This window comes from Chanos chanos, chromosome 10, assembly GCF_902362185.1.
Source record: "Chanos chanos chromosome 10, fChaCha1.1, whole genome shotgun sequence".
In the NCBI taxonomy this organism is placed as follows: domain Eukaryota; kingdom Metazoa; phylum Chordata; class Actinopteri; order Gonorynchiformes; family Chanidae; genus Chanos; species Chanos chanos.
In genome coordinates, this window is record NC_044504.1 from 11,192,009 (window position 1) to 11,215,840 (window position 23,832).

Consider the following 23,832-nt stretch of genomic DNA (forward strand, 5'->3'; position numbering starts at 1 on the left):
ACTGTGGATCTGAAATACATGAAATGACTGTTCTCCCCTGAGCTGTGAGACAGACACAAGCCTGGCTGTTTGCCCTGAACTGTGAGACAGACACAACCCTGGCTGTTTGCCCAGAGGCATAGGAGCAGGCTGTGAGACAGACACAAGCCTGTCTGTTTGCCCTGAGGCATAGGAGCAGGCTGTGAGACAGACATACCCTGACTGCTCTGCTGGAATAGTTTGTTTAGGTCTAGTGATGAGGCACGGGAGTGGGTTCTCTGTGGTCGGGGTGGAGGTGTTGGTGGCTCCTCGGCCTTCTTCATGGCATCATCGATGGAGGTGCTGGAGTATGACCTGTACGCACACACGTGCAGAGTAAACTCAGTTTCAAACAATGTCACACTCATGCTGACACATTCCTCATACTCCCCAAATTAAAGCCCCAAATTCTCCACTCTCAACAATGACACAAAATCCTTTCATACACAAAATACTGACTGTCTTAACAGTTAGATATTCACATTTTTGTTTTTAGAAAAAGCTGTGAGAAAAAAGGAGAAAGTGAACATTCAGTGAACATTCAGATGCTTACCTTGGTCTTGTTTTTGACCTCTGCAGGTCCAGCTCCTGTGGAGGATCTAAACCAAACCATCAGGAGAATCAGTTCTAACAATGTAACAACCATCAGTTCTCTAGCATCACATCAGAAATGCCACACTTCCACTAGCTGCACTACGACTACATAAATATACGTGTGTGTGTGTGTGTGTGTGTGTGTGTGTATTGTTTAGTTTGTGTGTGTGTATATATACACACAAACGTATATATGTCTCTCTCTCTCTCTCTCTCTCTCTCTATATATACATATATAAATTAGAATAAATCTTCTCAAATAAAAAAGTAAAAAGTTCTTTTTACATGTGTAGATCACGCACAAAACTCTCTCTGTACTTTGGAACAGATTTCTCTCACTGGATATGGGCCAAACAAACGTTATTTTTAAATATGTAAATGTCACTGAGCATCTCTAAACCAAACTAAAATTAACAGCCATTTAGAATATCCCTCGGGAAGAACTTCAGGACGAAAGCCTTTTATCTCTTTTTTCCAGATAGGACTACATGTGTCAAAGCACTCGGACAAATAAATCCGTGTGACCAATGTGACAAATGCGACAAACGCCTAAGCAGATCACACATGGGAAATGTCTGGAAGTAAATAAGCAAGAAATGCTAAAATTGCCCCACGATGCAGCATGTTTGGACCATAAAAACATTTAGCACACCCATGCGGCCTTTGAATGTGGGAAGACGTAACAGTTCCTGAATAAGGGTGGGGGTTGACAATCTGGGTGGTGTTGAGTGGAAGTGGAGTCGTGTCTGCTCAGAGTCAGTGAACTTAGCATTACCTGGCCTGAGCACCAATCTGCCCGTGTGCTGTGTAGGTTCATCTTGAGGAGCTGTCACTTTCTTTGGACTGAAATCTACAAACATATATTTTAAAAGAATAAAATAAAATAAATGAGGTGACAGACGGCAGGGTTTAGTTTGTCTTAAAACACAGTCGTGCACAGAGCTGCACAGTGGAGCTGTGGAGAATTACATCTAGGAGTCCTATAAAGCCTTTTGTTCATCTTTGTAGAAAATATTTTTGTTTACTCGTATTATGTTGTTTAACTACAATTACACAGGCACCTCTCTCCAAACAAGATTACTCTGGAGTCTTACAATATTACAGTGACATAATTGGTAAACGGCATAAAAATACAGTACTCATTTTTAACATCCTCAGTTTGGTCACACAATATAATCACAGCCCAGTGATCAGGCATATATACATACTTCCAAGCCTGTAGGGGGAGATGTTGTCTCACATTCATAATGTAAGTCATTACCTGCTTTGCAGCCCTCTTCTCTCAGATCCTGCTTGGATGCTGTGAGGCCTGATCTGGAGCTTATGTGCATGTCAACTCCACCCGTCTCCTGCGTAGACAGATTAAAATGTTTCATACGTAGCCTGAGTTTATCAGTAATTGTTTATTTAATCCAAAAAAAAAAAAAAAAAAGTTCACACGCAATGCTGCCATCTCATTTTGCAGTGCACTCAGAAGGGATTTATTAGATGCTGAGTTTTGAGTGAGCACTCTTACCTGTTGGTTAGATCGGGGTATTGTGTCACGGAAAACGATGAGAGGTTGCACGCTCTGAAAAAAAACAAGGTTTTAAAAATCTTACCTTTCAACATGTCCTTATGTAAGTGACAATTAAGTGAGTCTATAATGTGCTTATCTGTGTTCTGTGATTGAAAGTACTTCAGATGAATACAGCAAATGAGGGGGAAAAAAATAAATCCCTTTTAAACACCATCAAATAAAAAAAAAGCAAAAGAGAAAAAAAACCCTGAAAACTGAAAAAAATGAAAAGTATTGCTGTAACCTCGGCAGTTGTGGCTGTAATGTCCCCCTGTGTGAGCAGGCTTGTTCTCAGGGTTGGGGGTAGGGTCTCTGGCAGAGGGTAGCCATTCTTCCGTGCCACGATCAGGTGAAACGCTGTGCAGAACTCAGGGAAAGTAAGAGCTCCATCCCGGTCGATGTCACTCAGCTCCCTAAAGAGGGAAGAGCATCCATAAACGACAGAAAGCATCTCTCTTTATATTCCAGTTTGTATGACGTTTTACCTCAGTCTGTGAGTGCAACATTTTTTAAATGAAATGTAATTGTTTCATTGACTAATGCATCGACAATGGCTATGTATGTTAAATTTAGTCTGACCATTAGCATTGTCTCTCTGCATCTCAGTGAATTTAAAACAAAATTTTCGGAAAAAACAAAGATAATTTGGGTATGTTAACAAGACTATATGTCCCAAACTAGTAACACAACAAATGACCTGTGCATTAAAGATACTTCCAGTAATCCATGACCATATCATGAGCTTGTTTGAGCTAAAAAAACGTTTTTCAGTCACTACAGTCAAAGTCTTTAGACTTGATCCCCTGTACTTACCATATATGTGACAGCTCTGGTATTGGGAGCTTTGACTTTGTAAAGAAGTTTTTTGCTACTGTTCCTGAAAAAACAAACCGTAAAACAAAACTTTGATCACACAAACAATAAAAAGAAAAGTAAAAAAGTATTGTACATCAGAATTACAAAACTTGTGTGAAAGCTATTGGCCCACATGAAACAGATGACTCAACAGCATCATTAGAAACAGCATAACCTCATCTGAATAAAAAATAATAGCTTCTACATTCAAAAATAATAGCTTCTACACCCAAAAGACTTATATGGCGAACCCAAAATATGCACAAATGAAAGAATATATAAATAAACATAATAAAGTATGTTGTGAGCTATATGATAATGTATTTCACATGTATTTTCACGACACCATCATTCTCTCAATCCAGCTGCCAGTTTAAGCATATGATAAGCAGAGCATCTCTGAGCTGATGATGGTGGTTTTCATGGTAGTGGTGTGGACGTAATGAAGGAGAACAGGTAATGCTGTTACCCAGGATGAGACCACCAAGGTCGGGCTGAAGGCTCCTGAACTGATTGGTGTAATACTCTCTCTGTTCGGCTGTGATTCTCCAGGGGTCGTCCGAATAGTCGGCAGAGCCCCTGTCCACAAGCTTCTCCACAGATGGAGCCTGGCAAACACAATGAAAGACATGTATGAACGATTCAGGATTACATACACTCTCCCTGAGCTTTTTCCTGCATCGGCTGTTCATCTGACTGATTATCGGAAAAGCGGTATAGCCACTCTCATTCTTCATTCACCTGACGCACAGTTACCTCACAGAGAGAAATTGGTGGAGTCACAGGTTATCAAAAACTATTTTTAAGACCAAGTACAATGCCTTAATACCAGCTTAGCCATTTTGAGTTAATCGGAACATAGACCTCTAGAATAACAACACGCATCTAATCATTACACATTAATACTGCATTATCTCTAAGTCTTACCAACTCACTAATATTTCCATTATACTCTTTTTTTCACAGTTTGACACATTCAGAATGATTTAATACACGCAGTGAACCCTGGTCATGGTTATAATGTCATGCAGGCATTTCTGGTTCAAAAGTTAAAGGTGACGCACTCTGTTCATGCGACCGGTGGGAGGCTGATCTGCCGGAGGTTTGTGTCCATAGTGACTGGGTGAGGAGTTTTCCTGTGGAACAGTAGGACAGCTCTGGTGCTTGTTCTCATAGGCTGGAGAGCAAAAAGAGAAACAAGAATATATCACACATCACACTGCTAAGGACCTCAAACTGACAGACAGAACATGTGTGACAAGATGACAGCTCAAAGATATAAAAAGTACCAAAGTGGAAAAAGTGAGTCATCAAAATAACAGTGAGTGAGAGCGAGAGCGAGACACACACGCACGCGCGCACGCACACACACACACACACACACACACACACACCACAGATACAAAGGAGGGGGGCGGAGAGAGAGAGAGAGAGAGAGAGGAGGGGACAGTGAGGGAAAAAAGATGTGATGAGAAGAAAAATCTCATGACTAATAAGACTAATTATCCATGAGATGAGTAATAACTTACTTTATCACAGGTGATAATTGGATTTTGCCCACGTGTGTCTCACCATGTGATTAACTGGGAACCTCTGCCACACTAAAATAAAATCTAGAGTTTATAAAATTCAACTCTATTGTCTGGGAGTGAATAACACAGTCTGATAATTATAATCTAGGGCTGAATTAATGAATAAATGAAAACTCTGACTGTAGCATGCATCAGTGTGGGCTGGCTTCAGTGAAAATTGATCTATTCTGTCAGTTCCACAATTTAGTTCCAGAGTTGAGAATTCAAAAATAAAACCTTCAAACATGATCCATCTTCTTACAGCAAACGCTCACCCATGACCTGCTCAAACACTGACTCTGAGTGTGCATAATTCTAAGGGTAATTACATTTTTTTCCTGTAGTCAGAAAATGTCATCAGCACATTTGTACTCTCAGTAATGGGTGGAACAGAACTACAGAATTACAGATCAAACGAAATGAATACACGAACATGTGAACATTAACATTATGATAACGTTCATGCTGTGCATATCTCCACCTGAAGAGGGCGCCACCACCCTCACCACGGAACGCTGTTCATGACCACAAGCAGGCTGAGTCGATCACTCACATCACCAACGCACTTATAATACTCATAACACTGTAGAGAAAAGAACTTTTTGTTGCTGTTTTTTCTCCTTTCTTCTCATTTTATTAGACTAGCTCATCTTGAAACGCAAGACTGAAAATTAATATTCCCTACAGTCTATAATCCTTAGATTAATGGTTTACAGCACCAACGGTCTGTTTCTCTAGTAACATATGTCAAAAGAGATTGTGAAAACTACACTGAAGGCTCATTATTTGGGAACAAAAGGGCTGTTTAAGTGTATTTATGTCTGGCTGAGGTTATGGGCCGTCCTGCTGGGATACACGGCGGATGCTGTGGGCAGCAATGCTCTACAAAAGGCAAGATTTGAATGGGAATGTTGGATGCCTCACTGCCACTGAACGAGAGGGGCAGAGATCTTGGCCATGTCCCCGGGACTACAGTCAGGGTAGTGTGAGAGTGCCTTGACTGGGCGTGGCACTGCAGATCCCCCAACTCGACAGCTTTTAAACATTAAGTGACTTAACTGTGGTGATGACGCTATTTCCGGCCTCAAGGGCCGTCTGCATTTTTTTTTTTTTTCTGTGACCACACTTTTGTGGTGTGTTACGTTGCAGGCAAATAAACAAACGTGGAGTTCTATTGCTTTGAAGAGCCCTCAGGGAACGCTCTATAGCAGGAAAACAGGCAGTGGTAACAGCCAAAACTCTTCCACTCTGTGCAGATGGGACCGGACATGTAAGAGCAGAAGGCAGAGCAGTGGTTGGTCTTTGCTGTGCTATAGGTGGCTAAGATTAGAGTGAGTAACACTGATACAGCACCACAAGGGAACAGTAATTAGCCACCCAACTTTGTCAAGCTCGAAGTAACCCAAGGCCAAACACCCCCCCCCCCCCACCCCCTTTGAGCTCCATCGTGCAGGCAAAACACACACACACACACACACACACAAAGCACTGATCAGAGTCCCACATACTGTGAGTGTGAGAAACATGCTGTGTGTGTCGTGTAAAGTGTACTCAACATGAGCGTGCGATAGCACACCACTGACGACACCGCTGTGACTGTCGGTGGGGAAACAAGTGAAAACAAGATGTAGAAACAGACAGACAAAATCAAAGAAATTAAACAAACAAGCCGCAACCTGTAAACTAGTAAGCAGTCGCTAGCTGTTAGCATTCGGAATAACACAAACACCTGTAAGACTACCAGTGTTTTTACAAGCCCACAAGTAAACAATCAGTGTTGAATGAATGATTTATTCCACTATATTATCTTCTTTGCTCTCTGCAACAATAAATATTTTTTTTTTACATTTGCCATACAATCCACTCTGTGTGGGAATCTATGAAACAGCATTATTGTTTTTTACTTTCTTAACTCTTTCATAGAGAGGCAGCTCAGTTATACTTCTAACACTATTTATAACAGTTACAATTATAATACTTTATGTTTGGAAATTGGATATTTACTTTGTGTTTTTAACTATTTTCCTTGAACATAATACACAGAATAACAAGTTTTGTAATGTGTGGACAAGAGAAGGATAAGATTGATCTTTAGTTTTGGTCTGTTCAGGTTATGATAAAAACAGCTGTGGTCTTGTGTGTGTGCTCTGTTTATTCTCTTGGTAATGTTTTACTGCTGGTTCGGTGTCATGCCACCTATAGAATACGCAGGTGTTCTGTTTGCAGACAACATAAGAGGTCATTTCTGGTATTGCACAGAACTTGAAGTTATTCCATTAATATGACAAAAAAGTGACACAACATTTGTTCTCCTCCATAACAGCTGAGATCTCATGAACTGATTCACAAGTTCTAAAATTAGGCTAGCGTTTTGTCACCTAACAAGCGGATAAAAGTTTTCTCTCTATGTTTGCATCACCCGTCATGCCTGCTCAAACCATAATCAGTTTACAACACAGAGGTGAGAACATTCAAACAATGCAGAGGTTAAAATCTGACAGTTTGCTGTACTAGTGTGTCAGAGGCCTGGACTTTTTTTTTAGTTCTCTGGTTCAATAACCTTGCACTATCATTTACAGTATATAACCTTGTGCTATTGGTATCTGTCTGATCCTCACAGACAAATCCTAACAATTCTATCCCATGTATTTTACTGAAACACTGTGCTGGCATGCTTTTCTGGTATCTGAACTGCGATTTCTTTAACACCACTGGCTAAAAATGAGTCACTGTGTCCTTGTGGTACAAGCCAAGATTGTTTGAAATGTGCTGGTGGGTTTGAGACTGTACTGCCTCTTCAGGTCAGGCTGTGGAGAAGGATTCAGGTTGCTAAATGTGTCTAAGGAATTTTAAATGCACCAACAGCTGTATAAGTAAATGAGAGATGAACTACATACCTGCTGCTCTCATAAGTTACAAACAATATCTGCCCTTGTGATTTAACTCATTCATGCCCAGACGCTCAAATAGAGAATTCATCATTACCTTTCTCAGTACCCATGGCTACACTGCTCATGCCTGCATTCTGTGATAATATATACAATCAATGTTTCGATTTGGAAAAATAGCAAATTCAATTCCAGTGCATATTTTCCGGTGTATGTTTGTTTATAATATTTTTGATTTCCTCTGAACCAAACCCACCAAACTTCCAGTCAGTGTTTGAGAGTTGTTTTGTTGGGTCACCTTATGAAGGAGGCTAATACATTTAGGCGTCTCAAAATTAGTTACTTGCAGAGGTAAATTTCCCCACTATAATTTAAATAAAAATGATTGTGCAGCCTTCTCTGAAACTCAGCCATATGACACTCCCTAGAATGCACTGGGCTCCCATCAGCAGATGTGTATCAGGCAAGAGATCGCAAAAAAAGAAAAAAATATCTGTGATCCTTTTCCTTTAAACAGGCTGTAACAAAGACAGACAGTTTGTCTTACTATATTAAATAACTTGGGGATCTAAGGTAAGCTCCCAGATTTAAGATGTACATTTTTTTATTGAGTTGCCATGTTATGCTCCTCATCCATTGTATTTTTTTCCTCTCCTTCATCTCAAACATTATTATGAATACAACATTTTTTCTGTAAGCATTTGGGATGGACGTACAGTATGTTCCTTATATGAGTACACTTACAGTGACCATAGAGCAGTGTTTCCCAAACTATGGGCAGCAGACCAGCGCTGGTCTGCAACGAGGAAACTGCAGAGCCCTGGCGCTGAGCCAGTCAAATTATGCTCAGTGCTTCTGTCACTTGCCAGGTGAAAATAGTAACATTTTATTCAAGATTCTAGAATGTCAAGCAAGTTCTTACGGGCAGGAACGCTTAACATTCTAGAATCTTGAATGAAATGCTACTATTTTCAAAGCAGGAAGTTCAGTCAAAAGGGCGGGGACCTGGCAGTTTCCTTGGTGCTGGTCCGCAGCCCATAGTTTAAGAAACGCTGCCATAGAGAACTACAGAGTTGAAGAAAACTAACAATTGTCTTACTGAAAAACATCTCAGTGCCATTCCTCTGTATGCCGTATGGGTAGCTACGGTAGGCTGTTGGAGAATGGGGTGGGGAGCTGCTTGGAGACCGGGGAGGAGATCTGGGTTCCTGCCAATAAAAATTTGCATTGAACACCCTGAACTTTCAGATCAGCATCTATGCTAATGACACCTGTAATTCCTCAAAAACACTCGCATCATATCATCTCTTCCTTGTGATAAGGATACACTTTCCTGATATAATTTTAAACTGAATAACCATACATCTATGACTGTCTAAAAAGATATAATTACTAAACCATACTTTAAATGCATTCAACCTAATGCTAATTTAGAGGATTTCTTCCACACTGGAAATCAGTATGATCATTACAAATTGCTTAACTGCTTATGAGTGAACTGATACAAAGTCTGATATGAAAATCTATAATCTGAATGAGTAATACCTTTTAAGAAAATAACCCCATTCAGTGTTGCTTCAGAAGATAGGCAATAACTGAAGTATCCAAAGCTCTGATATTTGTTCCGGAATCTGCTGGCCTATCCCTCACCTGTTTGTCCATGGTGTTGTCTGGGAGCCTGAGAGTGACCCTAGGGGCAGAGACTGGCACAGAGCTGAGCGCGTGGCCCTGGATGTCACTGCTTTGACACTGGGTTGAGTGTAAGAACTCAAGCTCACTCTTCATTCCCACAAAGACAGGAAGAGGCAGATCTACAGAAAGAAAGACACAGAGTTGAAAATACACTCGCATACAGACACAAAAAGAAGTCTGAAAACCTTTGGTGTAAAACATTAAGATTTGACTTGAGTTTTCAAGTGTACTGGTGTTTTTCATCTAGCCCAGCACCATCACAGCTGATTCAGTTTGTCAAGTCGCAGGTCAAGCAGGTGGCTTTATGCTGTGTTGACTGAATGAAAGAATGAAAACTGAGGATCAAAGGGATTTCAAGGACAGGAGTCTTCTGTTATCTAAGTAGATGTTTCTACAGCTCTGCTCTTGCTTTTTGTTTTTAGATCTTGAGACATCATATTTTAAAAGTTAATGAGGAACACCGCTGTTGAACAAAGCTATCTTGGGCCTGGTTTTGCATGAATAGTGACAGATTTCCTGCAGACATTTTCTGCAAAGGGAAACACGACTACTCTGAATGCGTTTGATTGTGAGCTGATAATCAGCTGCTACATGGTAAAAGCACCAGCCACCTGAACCAGCCTGCACCAAGATTAATTCTAATCCAGAAAGTGTGTGACAGGGGTCGGAAGGTCCGACCTCCGACAAGACTAAGACAAAATGGTTGGTCAGTGATGAGAACACTGTTTTCAGAGTTGAAGAGATTATTGTTTGGATTGGTTTAAACATCAGGAGACCAAATTGAGTGGATGTTGTGAACTAGCCATTTCAAACACAGTTAGCTGAGGTCATCCATCTTAGGTCTAAATCTAGGCATGCCTCACTAAGTTTCTGATCCTGTTAAGCTCTCACAAGACAGACTCATGGCCAGAGACTTACCGCCCTTGATGCTCTCTAAACGTACAGGCAAACCAGACTGTGCAGCAGCCAGGAGTTTCAGAGCAATGTAGAACTGTCCTGTACCAAAGTAGCCAAGCCGCTTAGCACCACACACTTCAGTTACCTGTAACATTGATTACAGGTACATTAGAGTCATTTAAATTTGACAACAACCATTTATTCTCACGTTGTTAAGTCTCTCCCCCTTGCAACCCCCCACCCACCCAGATGTACCTAGGTTAAAATGACGCAAATAGTACCAAACAGCAACTCTTTACAACATACATATGTCCTATGTTTGGCAAAAACACAAAGTACTTTGGGAACAGTGCTGATGTAACTGTGTACACCCACAGTGAGGTTATGCTGGACTTACGAATGTATTTATTTAGTAAACTAAACACATGAGTTTTAGAAATGCTTCTGGCAAAACCAGACAGTACTCTCTAATCTCAGCATGAATGATAACTACTTGTTTATTGTATGATCAGTGGAACACTTGACCAGAGTGTTTATTCCATTACTCTAAGCTATATGCCTTGTTTGGATATGCACGGCAGGAAAAAAAAAATGAATTCAAAACATTGGCTAAACAACACAGCATGTATTTATAGACATGTTCAAATTGTGCTCACCACAACCAGTGTTGCTCCTCTACTTCGACTACTACGACTACTACTGTTGATGCTACTGCTACTACACAAATTACACTAATACTCCTATAAGTGTTATCCTATAAGTGTAAATGTCTCTTTCTAGTCTGCCATGACTACAACAGCCCAGTCACTGGACCCCAGTGCAACCTAAACATTGGTGGAGATCTAAAACACAGCTGAAGCTGTTTAAACATAAAACACAGACCATTTCATTTTCATATTTGGGCAGATCACAGAAGAACAGTAAGCAGATTATTAGCACTGAGGTCAGTGTCAAGGAGAAAAGCCATAAAAGAATGGAGGGTTGAAACATGACCCTCAAAGAGACAGAACTAGATGAATTTTAAACATGTTAATTCTCTGGATAAAACACACATTCTACTGAACGTCCAAATCACAGAGCAGCCCTCCGTTTGCAGTTTAGGAGAGCAGTATCTCTGCCTGAACTGTGCTTGGCAGGTTTTTAGACAATGGACATATTTACTGGGGTACACTGAGGAGAATGACAATCCTTATATTGATAGATTAACCCTGGCCTTCACTTCTCACTGCTATCAAAGCTACACTGCTCAGAACCTCAATAAGACTCTTACAGAGAGGGTTAAGGATCATGTCAAATATGAAGATACTTACTATGGAGAAATACAGTCATCAACTTTAGTTACAATTTTCCACCTCTATACATTAGTGTGGAGGAATGATAACTGTATTGTTTTAAAGCAGATAGCGTTCCTTCTCTGAGATAGTATGACTTCATGACAGTGAAAAAAGGAACACTTCAGAGGATCTACAGAGACTGGGACAATATCACTTTTTTGTAAGTTTCATTTAGCTCTTGCATACTTGTTTTAAAGAGCTGTCGTGTAAACTCTTTGAAAGGCAAGTATTTGTTTAAGCTATCCCAATGTGTGTGGTCTCTCAACACAGTCAGACTAGTAATATCAAAATATTCACTGCAAAAGAGAGAGAGAGAGAGAGAGAGAGAGAGAGAGAGAGAGAGAGAGAGAGAGGGAGGGAAAGAGGGAAAGAGAGAGACAGAGAGTGAAAGGAGGAAGATCTGGACTTATAGCTGAAGGTGTAACTGACAGATAAGCATTAACAAGCACAATTTGAAAACATGCACTGATACTCTCTAATTTGAGGTCTGTGGTTTCGTAACTCTAATCTTATAAAGGTTTAGCATTCATCCTCTTAGGCGAAGGTAAAGATGCCTTTTGCTCTGGCCACTGCTTGGTTATAAGTGAGAGAACTCTTAATACAATGTGTTTGATAATGTCACAAATGCCAGCAACAAAGCTGTGGCAACAATGCTATGTGACCTTCCATTTTTCAACTGTTATCCCGGAATACAGAATATACAATGTTTCCGGTGAAATAAAAAAAAACAAAAACAAAACATAAAACACTAAAAAAGCATAACTGTTTAATCCTGAACACCAGTCCTTTCAGACTGGCGTAATCTTGGTTTGGAAAGCTCAAATAGTGTTTTACGTGAGTAGATAATACCTACACACTTTTCAGGATGAGATTCATATCAATTCCACTTTTGGATGATTTTTTCTTCTGCTTTTGTCCCGTTGAGCTGTAAGAGTGTGTCCTACATGTGCTGTGGAACAATGAGCTTTTGTTTGGCCTAGTATGGCTCAGGACAACCTTGATTCCTAAAATCTTGCATATTTTTCCCTCCTTTTTCTGAATAAAGAATTCTCAGTTTTGCAGTACGGACTTCTGTGACAACTCAGTCATGACACGCGGGGCCCAGCTTAGTCACGGCGGTTTAGTTTGGCCGGGTGCCAATCGACAGTCTTCTCTCTGTGCAACGTGGCAAAAACAAACCTACTAAAAGTCATGATAAACAGGAAACAATTCAAATCGTGACTTATTGTAACTTGCCTCATGACACACTGGGTGGAATCAGACGTGAACTAAGCCAAACTGGAGTGGCGTGGAAAGCGTAGTGTTTTGTTGCGATAGAAATAACAAAACTGTACATACAACACTTCAAAGAGAAAAATCCTTAAAGAATATGCTGGGAACAACAACACTCTTTTGCATGAATGAAGAAGAGCACTGATACAGTCTGAGGAGATTGCTACAAACAGAATATTTGAAGGTAGCCTTCTCTCCTGGCATATACCCTCCTGCCTGAAGTCATAACATTCAAGTAGTCGCAAATGAAAATTCTCCTTATTTTGAGAAGACAGAAGTTTTTCTGGAGTTGCTACAATGTCACGAGACAGACATTGGTCAAATTTCTGGTTAAAAGCTGGTGGGCTTGTTGTCCATTCACCCTTCAAAGTATCAATGACCTTAGCCCTCGGTAGACCCATCTTGACCCAGCCTGACCTGTCAGTTACTTTATTCTGACAGCCACGTCATTCAAAGCCTGTCCTATTCAGAGATCAGAGGGTTTCCTTATCATTTATGGTTAAGGCACTTTATTAGACTTTTGGTCAATGTTGGTGAATCTATTTTAGGAATAGAAGTGTGGACTGAACTGCTTGCATAGAAACAATGCAAACATAATTATTCCCAGAATGTTCTATGATATTGACAAGACTGTAACCATTTACAACTGTAACCAAATACAGTTAATCATTATTACATGTCAGTTATATGATAACTGTGTCACTGACATTATGTCTGGTTTTGCATGTGATAAAGTTTTGTGCACGCACAGTGTTTGCTGCTTGAGAAAACGTCATGTTTTGGATGGTACATTGCTTCATTCCAGTGGGTAAACAATGTACAGCAAGCCTTTCAAGCCTTTCTAAAGCCATTTCTCACCGATTCTCTCTCTCCAACACAACCCAACATCTTTTTTGCTGATTCAGTGTTTTTGTCTTTAGTCGATAAAATGAGGCCATCGATCTTATAGCCAATGAAAGCTCTTGTTCTGTTCATGTCTCCTGAGAGCTGACCACTCATTACTGTAATATCTGGGAGCTTTAGCCAAAAAAAAACAAAACAAACAAACAAAAAAAGTTCCACCTAAAACTTAAACTGAAAACTCTCATGTCCATCTCCCACAAACAGGAACAGCCAATTATATGACCACAATACCCAAAAAGCACCGAGAAACCTCACCTCCATGCTGTTTAAAACAGGACCACATGTACGGTAAAAATAAACCCCAAATATTTGGGGTCACAAAACCAAAATCAGATCACATAACCCAAGAATAGCAAAATTACACAGGGCACCTGATCACCAGCGACAACAGACATGCATGAGACGGCGAGAGAGGCCCTGCCTGACACGTCCCGCCCAGGGAGACGCAGCCAGTTGCGCTCCTTTGAACCCCAGGCCACAGTCAACAACAAGTACGGTTCCTGCTTGGATTACCATAGCACTCTTTGTCCTGTCCTTCATATGCCACCAACAGATTAACTAGGATTAGTTTTAAAACAAACATGTTTCAAAGAATTACAGTAATGTTTGGGGCAAAGCATAAAGATGAAAAGAAAACACAGCACTCACAAACAGGCAAATGCAGTCATAATTCTCTCATAAGTTGTCCTCAAATATATACACACACACATATATGTATACTAACATGTACACAAGCAGAAACAGTCACACACAACAGAAACATAACAAATCCCAGACAGAGAGGCCCTCACAAGCTTTACTACAGCCATCCTTTGGACTCACAGCTGCTCAGCAGAAGCAGGAGCAAACAGCTGTCACTCGGATGACTAACAATAGTTCCTGACAGCCCCATGGACACCGACCGTGACGTAGAACTTGTAACGCTCACCGTCTAATGAGGGATAAGATGGAGCAGTGAGGAGGAGGAGGAGGTGAAAGGAGTGGTGCTACTCCTCGTCTTTTAATAAATAATTAAGAAGGAATTAATTCAGCTTGACCTGCATTCTCCTAGAAAACAATAGATTTTTGGGGACTAGGCAGAAGCAGAGATTAGGGTGAAAACCGGGTCTTTGCGTGGTGATTTGGATGCAAACGTGCTCTGGCCCTTGTTCAGGAAATGATCTGAACAGTGTTTGCAAGGTCAGTACACGGCTATTTTGAGAAAATTGGAGAGTAATACATAACATCCTAAATGAATCAGAATCAAATAATTAAATCATATCGTCATTACATGTGACAACCATGAACTAAAGAGCAGTAATATTTAAGAAAAATCAAACAGTATCAAATTCATATTTCCTTGGTGCAACTTGACTGATGGCTTGAATCTTATTAGCAGTTAATTAAGAAATAGACAAAGAGTTGATAGGAAAAGGAAACAGTGTAAACACTCCAAACATGCTGCAGTGCTAAATCTGTTTATCAGACACTCTGAGAGTGTGTGGGTGTTTTCTCAAGATGTTGTAGTGAATAAAACATTACTCAAGAGTGCACTGCAGGCTCCCTTATCTGACACTACTTAATTCTCCAAATATTTCTGACTATGCTGTAAGCCGTGCTGTCCTTTTAGCAGGTACAAAATGACATCACAGCTATGAGGATATTTGTCAAACGCTGTCAGCGTTAAACACCGTCATCTCAACTGTTTAGTTTCAGACTAAAAAACAGATTATGGAATCAGATCTGCAAATTTTAAGAGCAACTCTGTGAGCTCTGACCTGAGACCAGCAGTTCACCTGTGAGTTTTCTGAATGTGCTGAATGAAATCTGAACTGGTTAATATTCACAATGACGTCAATGCATTACTGTAAAACCAAGCTAAGAAAAAATTGAACACATATGAATCTGATGTCAAAGGCTGCTGAGGACCTGGATTAGCTGAAATGGGTGTGTTTGTGTAGGATTTAAAGCCCACATCTCATAACCAGCCAACAAGCCCTTTCACACTGTCAGGGAGGAGTGTATGGAAGTCCAAAATGTAGTGGCAACTGAGTTGTGAAAACACTTGTTATTTTGATTATGAATTTTATGCATTAATGTACTATTCTTCATGTACTGTGTTGTACCCAAAAATATGCTTTGGTACACATCAGAAAGCTACAGGAAGACACAGTAGCTCCAGCCATACAACAATGAGAGTCATACTCTGAGACTGGGTCCAAATACAGCTCACATTAGCTAAAGCTGACACAAACAGGCCTTCCCCACTCAATGCCATTGAAAACTATCAGCACAGACTCCCATTCAAATATTACTGCATTTCCCAAGCACGCTCCTGTAGATGAAAAAAAAGAATCTTCATATATCTTAACCATACCCTGTGGAATGTATAAGAACACCAGCAGTGCTGCTGTGATGTCAGCTGATAATGGATACCGCACGCTGGGCAGCCCAACAAGTCAGACCGGTTTTACAAGGGACATAAAAAGGAGGAAACAGAGGAATGCGTGTCTCAGAGACAGAGAGAGAGAGAGAGAGAGAGAGAGAGAGAGAGAGAGAGAGATGTGTTGAGCTGTGGTGCGTTCAGTAACAGCAGAGAGGATGCTACTGTTCACCAGCAGTGAACTGTGACTGCCCATACAGAGGACTGGTATTCACCGATCTCACAAACAGGTCAAAGAGGAATGATGAGTGAGGTGAGATATTAGCCAGAGGGTAGAGAGTGAGTTGCCATGTGAAGCTCTACAAATTCAGTTCACACATCACGGTCAGGACAAATACACACACATACACACACACACACACACACACACACACACACACACACTCTGTAAGCCTAACTGATATTAACTGATTGTTATATTGTTAACAATAAGTATCTCCTTGCACCCACACTATTTCACCATTTTGAGTGGATGAACAGAGCATATGGAGCATCTGCAGAGATACTGTCTTACTATCAAATTCCTACAACCACATGATTAATCAAAATTTTAAATGATTTAAAATGGAAAGCAAAATGTTTCACTTTGTTTTGATATCTGTCCTGGCCTTCCACTTTGGAAAGTCAATTAAATGATTGTAAACTGAACAGACAGTATGTTAACCTGAATTGCTTTGGGAAGTTAAAAGTGTTACTGTTCCAGATTACAGCCACTCCATGATCACAAGATGTTTGATGTTTCACATCAATAAAACGTCCAATTACTTTGCACAATGTGTCTATCACTCTGACACACTAAAAACTAGACCAAAGCGATAGGCAATTCTCTTTATTTTTTCCACATAAAAGCATCATACTATCACCTCCTGCTTTGAGGCAGTGCCATTCTACTCTGCAATACTTTTGTATAGATCAGAGAAAAGCTGTCAAGTTCTCCTCCTGGACATAGGAATGCCCACATATTAGCAGAGATAAGTAATGCTATTGGTTGGAAGCCTGTTAGTTTTACACAGTGTCTCCCAATCAAAGCAGTCACAGTTTTTCTCACCAACATATGGACATGTCAGTCACTCTTCTCTTTTTTTTCAACCAGCTCTGCTGAGAGAGAGAGAGAGAGAGAGAGATGGGCACTGGGGGAGGTACAATAGCACAACAGCTTAACAGTACTCCAGGCAAACCTAAACAGGCATACTGGCCTATAATATATTGTTTGTTAATTTATACCCTAAATGTGATGGTACTGTCTCATAAAATGGCAAGAACATTACAGCAGACATTACCTCAGGATGCTTTTAAAAACTATAAAATTACTTTCTTTTTCACCACTGAACACAGCTGAGATATATATATATGTATAGTCAAAAGCTATCAGTAAACCATTGAATGGTTATTGGGTGTAAAGACAATAATGATAATATACAAGTGAGGACGGTTTAAAATTGGCTGAAATACCAGGAGGGAGAAGAGAGAGGGCTTTTCAGGGAAAGTAAGAGGTGCAAATGACACAGCATGGCAACATCATGTCTGGGTTACGGACTCACTAGTGAATACATCATTTGAATCCCAGTCTTATCAATGAATTAAGGATCACAGGAGAATATGAGCATAAAACACAGCCATTTTACACCAGGACCAGTGTCAGAGTTCACACACCTCTGGAGTAGCTTTCAGTTGAACCACCTCACATTACCAGAGACTTGCTATGCTCAGGAGAGAAACCTACAACCTTCCAGCTACTGGACTCTAACCCAAATGTTTATAGATTCCATATCGGTCAGTTGATAATAATATTAAATCATATAACTTCACATTCACTGCCACAATGTCCTCAGGTCTTATTGGAAAATGTTCAGACATCTTGATGAGACATGCACATTTGGGCACCTCTTAATATAGAATACAAATGGATTATTTTCTCCTGGCATACTGTATGTGTGTGTGTGTGTGTGTGTGTGTGTGTGTGTGTGTGTGTGTGTGTGTGTGAAAGAGAGAGAGAGAGAGAGAGAGAGAGAGAGAGAGAGAGAGAGAGAGAGAGAGAGCGTGTGTGTTAAGGGACCATGTCAGTCAGTCGGTCAGTGTGGGTGTCCCTAACCGGAAGAACAGGAAACTGGACTCTGAGCCAAACTTCCTGCCTCTGCAGAGAGACACAATAGCCTGCTAAGGCCAGAGGTGGCTGGGAGAGGGAGGGGGGCAAACCCGGAGGGACACGCTGTGGTGAGAATAACACTGACCACCTGCTGTGGTCCTTTGCCATAATGGAAACAGTCAGTCCACTTGTCATAACTGTATTTGTTTATTTTGGATGGAGGTCTGTGTGTGTGTGTACAATGTCTTATTAATGCCATATTATTTCATTGTACATAGTCCCCACAACACAAATGAACTGACAGCAAACATTTGGTGACTGTGAACGTGTGATGAATTTAATATTTGTTCTTTCTCTGGCTTTAATTTTGGATTTAATGGAGCACAGCACAGTTTCTCCTGTTTTAAACACACAAACAGACCTGTTGTCACTGCTGCCATAAATTGTGATATAGCCTTTAAAAGTTTATTTAAACACTCTCTAATCCTCTCTCAGGACTTACAGCCTTCAACGCTTGTCGTGGCCCAAGTTCACCGTATTCACGCTATTAATGTGAGATGTTGTGAAGAGTAGTTTGGTTTCCACCCGTTTATCCTCTACATAGCTGGCCTCTTATCTCTGCACAAGTGGTGGCACCCTTCCTGTCATCTGCGATTCACACGCTTTCTCTCACACTACTAACATTCAGTCAGTCAGTTACCAAAATTAGCCAAGCAAGAACTTCTATTGTGTCTGTTCATAGCTAGTTTCACGTCATCGGGTCCTAAGTTAAAATACTGACATTTTTGTTGAACATTGTTGCAATGTCTCGTAAAGAGCTGCAATGCCTGCTATGAAACAGCTAACAAGAAAAGAGCAGGCCTACCTAATTCCCTCTGCGGTATGTGACAAGAGCCTGTTTTCCAGTTTCATAGTTTCCTACAGCAGAGATTACTGTAGGAGTTCCGTATATTAAACTAACTACTAATATTTCTAAATATTTTATCAAAATACGATTTATATTTATTTATATTTAAGAACTGCTTTCTTTAGTGTGGTGGATGAAGCTTGCATGCGATTAGTTCAGTTTACACAGAGACGTGGGAACCCTGCACTTTCTGCTTGATAACATTAACCATATCACTGTATTCTATTCACAGTAAACTACGATAATAGCATCACTGTGAATCGCCCAGAACTGCTACTAGTCAATGCCCATTCGTTTTATTTGCTACATGTGATCACAAGGCCATTTCCCCACAACGCATTAGGTAAAAAAAAGCGTTTTTCCAATGACATGAACTGAAAACAAATCAATATTGCAGAATACGACTCCAGTCACAGGAGTGTCACATGCACTCACAAAGCTCAGAGCCACAAAACTAGTCAAGGATATTTCGGCATTACACGTCGTAAGTAGTAGTTAGACTCAATGAAACACATGGCATTAACAACTTTTAGCCTTAACTGCCGTCAAAGGTATTCGATAGTTATTTAGGTTTAAGCATCCAACCGGGATGGCGCTTTGGGCGATGCGGAGTAAATGCAGTCAGCTACGCTGCAGGCTCTCTGACAGACAACACGAACGAGACAGTTGCTAGACCGTAGAACCCGATTATCGATGGGGAAAAACAGGATACTCACTTGATGTAGAGTCTCGGCCGGCAACTGAGATGACCTAAACAGCTCTCCCACTTTGCTCGCTGATAGTTTCCCCGAGCTGTCACACTGGCACAGCGCGTGAAGCCCTGAGTAACATCTTTGTTCGTTTTCGCTCAGGGAAATGAAACTCCCTCCAGACGCCGCGCCAGGACCCTGATCCATTCCTGGACGGGGGCATTCAATGAGGGAGACACTGGCGTTGAGTTGTCAAATAAGCGGAGGTCAGCGGGAAATACGGCCTCTCACTAACAATACCGCCGGTGAGACAACGTTGCAAGGCACGTCCCCCTGCAATATGGGCTTATCTTCTCAGAACTATGCTGTGCGCGAACAGTTACCTCAGCGGAACGCACCGAGGCGCCACAAGATAAGAAGAGCAATCACCTCTTAAACTCTTCCTGCTGAAATTACCGTATACTTTTTGTGCTGAGTACCGTTCGTTTAACACAAAATTGACCCTCTAGAAAAGGCTATTGTTCTTTTTCACACTGATCGATGATGATGAGTCAGCCCTGGAGCACAGTCCCGCATTTTGATCACAACGCGATTTAAAACGCACCCACATACCGCGCAACAAATGAAACCTACAGATCCGAGTGTTTCTGACAGTTCTGGCGACTCTGTCGTGGTGTGTTGTCTGCTGGCATTGTTTGGGTCCACTCAGTGTGTTGGTAAAGAAAATGCCAATAAACATACTGTCATTCTGAGAAATCACCGTCACGCTCTGGTGAAGCGCTTTTATGCTGGGTCCATTCGTAGGCCACACGGGGTTACTGAAAAGTTTGCTGAGTAAAAAACGACATGCTGCGGCCATCTCAGTCACCAGATCTTAGCTCATCTAAACACTTCTGAGACATTCTGAAAGGCTTATCAGACAGCATTCCCGCTATTGGCAAAACATCAAATGATGGAATTTGTGGAAGAATGGGCAGAGATCCAAACACTTAGATGGTCTAAACCAACACGTACTGAATCTGCTCTGGCGGCTTATATTGCCTAGGCGGCGTATAAATTCACTTTATGTTTGCATTTCCATCATTATTTTGACAGTAAAATATGTACAGCAGACAAACACTTAAAGAAAAATACTTTAATTAATGAAAAGTGAATTTGTTTATGCAACAAACAAACAATATTATCGCTCTTAAATATATTTCATTTATTTCGGAATTTAATGATTCACGGATAGGTAGGATTTCTTTCCTCTGAGGTGCTGAGAATTAAATATGCCGCGACTGTGGTCGGCAACACAATAAAAGTAGTTAATGCACTATGTAATTCAGATCACTACTGATGAATCATTAAAGGAAATACCAAAGCTACAGCTATTTGTTCCCAATTTTTCAGAATCATCAGCAGCAAAGGATTTCCATGCGAAACTGATTCCAAGCCCAACCCTCAGGGATTCCCACTCAACAAGTGTTTGATGGCTGGTTATCTTGGCCACTCAGGGCTTATTATGGTGTTTTACTACCACCTAGTGGTAAGAACAAAACACTACAGACTGCAGTACCGTCAGAATGTCCACATTGTGATCATAAAATGAGGATACTTGCGAGAAACGTAGATTTTGTAATGTCAACAGTGACAATTTATCTTGTGTCATTTCAAGCACAATCACCTGTCCATGTTTTAACAAACCCAGTGGGTAATTCTGTAAGAGTCTGAAGGTTTGCTTTTACCTAGAACGGAAGAATTATTCAATTAATTAAATATGGATGGATTAGAATAAAGATTAAGTTAAGATGGCGGCAAGTAAAGACCTGAGTCGTTGGCCTCTACAATGGCACATGACTGGGTCTAATTTTCATGTTTTACCTGTTAAAAGGCTCCCTTTAACCTGTGTCACTGAGCGACCATTTTAAAATGTATCGCCGAGTGACTCTCTCACCTATGTCACTGAGTGACCCTTTTAACCTGTGTTACTGATTGACTCATTAACCTGTGTCACTGAGTGTCTCTTTAACCTGTGTCGCTGAGTGACTCTCTCACCTGTGTCACTGAGTGACCCTTTTAACCTGTGTTACTGAGTGACTCTTTAACCTGTGTCACTGAGTGACTCTTTAACCTGTGTCACTGAGTGTCTCTTTAACCTGTGTCACTGAGTGACTCTCTCACCTGTGTCACTGAGTGACCCTTTTAACCTGTGTTACTGAGTGACTCTTTAACCTGTGTCACTGAGTGTCTGTTTAACCTGTGTCACTGAGTGTCTCTATAACCTGTGTTACTGAGTGACTCTAACCTGTGTTACTGAGTGACCCTTTCAACCTGTGTCACTGACTGACCCTTTAACCTGTGTTACTTAGTGACTCTAACCTGTGTCAGTGAGTGAATCTTTATCCTGTGTCACTGAGTGACCCTTTTAACCTGTGTTACTGAGTGACTCTAACCTGTGTCACTGAGTGAATCTTTAACCTGTGTTACTGAGTGACCCTTTTAACCTGTGTTACTGAGTGACTCTAACCTGTGTCACTGAGTGAATCTTTAACCTGTGTTACTGAGTGACCCTTTTAACCTGTGTTACTGAGTGACTCTAACCTGTGTCACTGAGTGAATCTTTAACCGGTGTTACTGAGTAACCCTTTCAACCTGTGTCACTGAATGACTCTAACCTGTGTTACTGAGTAACTCTTTTAACCTATGTTACTGAGTGACCCTTTAACCGGTGTTACTTAGTGACTCTCTAAACTGTGCTTTTGTAACCTTTTAACCTGTGTTCCTGGGTAATACCTCTGGTTAACCCTCCTCCTATTTTATTATTGTAATATACATTAATGAAAGTAACAAAGAAAGTAAAGATCAGTCGACAGCAGGTCAAACTGCTTGGTGAACAGTTGAATGCACATGTTTAAAATAGGAGTACGAGATCAATGAGTGATCAGCTTTTTCATTTAGTGATATCATAATATCATGTAAAATCTTTCCATCATAATGAGCAAATGAATTCATGAATCTATTTAATGAGCAAATTAATAATTTTTCATGAGGGATACGATATGTTCAATGATGCTTTTATACTTAAGTTTATGTGCTTAAGTTTTCCCTTCAAAAAAAGTCCTTCAAAGTGGGGAAAGGGGCGTGGTCAAGCATGAGCATCTGGAGAGGATTCAGCGGAGCATTCGCGACGGTGAACACTGTCCTCGTTATGTGCCAATACTCTTGAGCAATATCTCTGTCTCACATGCTTCACTGTGCTATTGTAAGTTATGAATCCCTCTGTCTGCAAAAGACTGCAAAAGACTACGCCACATCTATATTCCCTCCACGCTTCTTTTAAGAGGACATATGTCCTCATCCTTCCTTTTTTTACTCTAAAGTGACAAATGAATTCATCTCTGGACGGAGAATGTAACATACTTGGTCAGGGCTTTGTGAACTGTGTAAAAGTATCACTGTTTTGTGAGTGTTCATTTTTCATCATTTTCATGAACCAAACTAGCAAAAAGAACTACTGCATGCCCGCTCGCAGAATCACTCAGATAATTACTTCTATATCATAAACAAGAATGTATTTGCAACCATTTCTGATTAAAATCACAGACTTTGCTCTATGATGACTCACTGTCTCTATATTTCTGTTGTCATTTCACAGTAATCTTACCCTGATTTCCTCATAAAGTCATTTGGACCACAGCATTGCTGGGTGTTGTCCTTTGGACAGAGCAGTTATTCTGCTTCTCTGGTCAATATAAAACAGTCTTTTTTTATGACTTTTTGTTTCTCATTAACAAATTTAACATAGTACCTCTAGGTTCTACCTTGCTACAGTCTGGGAGTGAAACACGAAACTGCTTTTATATGCTTGTGTTTTTATATGTTACTTACTTGAACAGCACCATTTGCTTTATGTGACAAGGTATCAGGCTTTTTCTCAGGGGAGTCACTGTTAGACTTTTGCCGGTGTTAAGTATGCACTTTAGGCACTAGGTACTCTGCTTCCTCTGAGAAATGATTAAGTCCAGTAAATCTGAAGTTAGTATTCACTGTCGTCATGTCCGAAATTGACAACGTTAAACACTATTTTTCAAAGCCTTGTTAAGTGGTTAATTATCAAACACATTTTTGTGATGTTTGGAGAAATACGCTGGAATGTACAGGTTG

At 40.6% G+C, this 23,832-nt stretch overlaps 1 protein-coding gene across 1 annotated transcript in view; it reads right to left on the reverse strand.

The window, feature by feature from the left end:
- The window catches only part of reps2 (RALBP1 associated Eps domain containing 2), a 29,134-nt gene extending 9,241 nt beyond the window's left edge, over positions 1-19,893 (reverse strand). The window contains exons 1-13 of the mRNA XM_030786898.1: positions 19,714-19,893; positions 10,095-10,218; positions 9,135-9,295; positions 8,584-8,692; positions 4,090-4,202; positions 3,495-3,633; positions 2,984-3,047; positions 2,415-2,583; positions 2,129-2,182; positions 1,874-1,961; positions 1,388-1,462; positions 572-617; positions 197-333 (exon numbers count right to left, since the gene is read on the reverse strand). Of these exons, the coding sequence (XP_030642758.1) occupies positions 197-333; positions 572-617; positions 1,388-1,462; positions 1,874-1,961; positions 2,129-2,182; positions 2,415-2,583; positions 2,984-3,047; positions 3,495-3,633; positions 4,090-4,202; positions 8,584-8,692; positions 9,135-9,295; positions 10,095-10,218; positions 19,714-19,893 (1,459 nt within the window). The remainder of the gene's footprint in view (positions 1-196; positions 334-571; positions 618-1,387; positions 1,463-1,873; positions 1,962-2,128; positions 2,183-2,414; positions 2,584-2,983; positions 3,048-3,494; positions 3,634-4,089; positions 4,203-8,583; positions 8,693-9,134; positions 9,296-10,094; positions 10,219-19,713) is intronic.
- Positions 19,894-23,832: the final 3,939 nt, after the last annotated feature.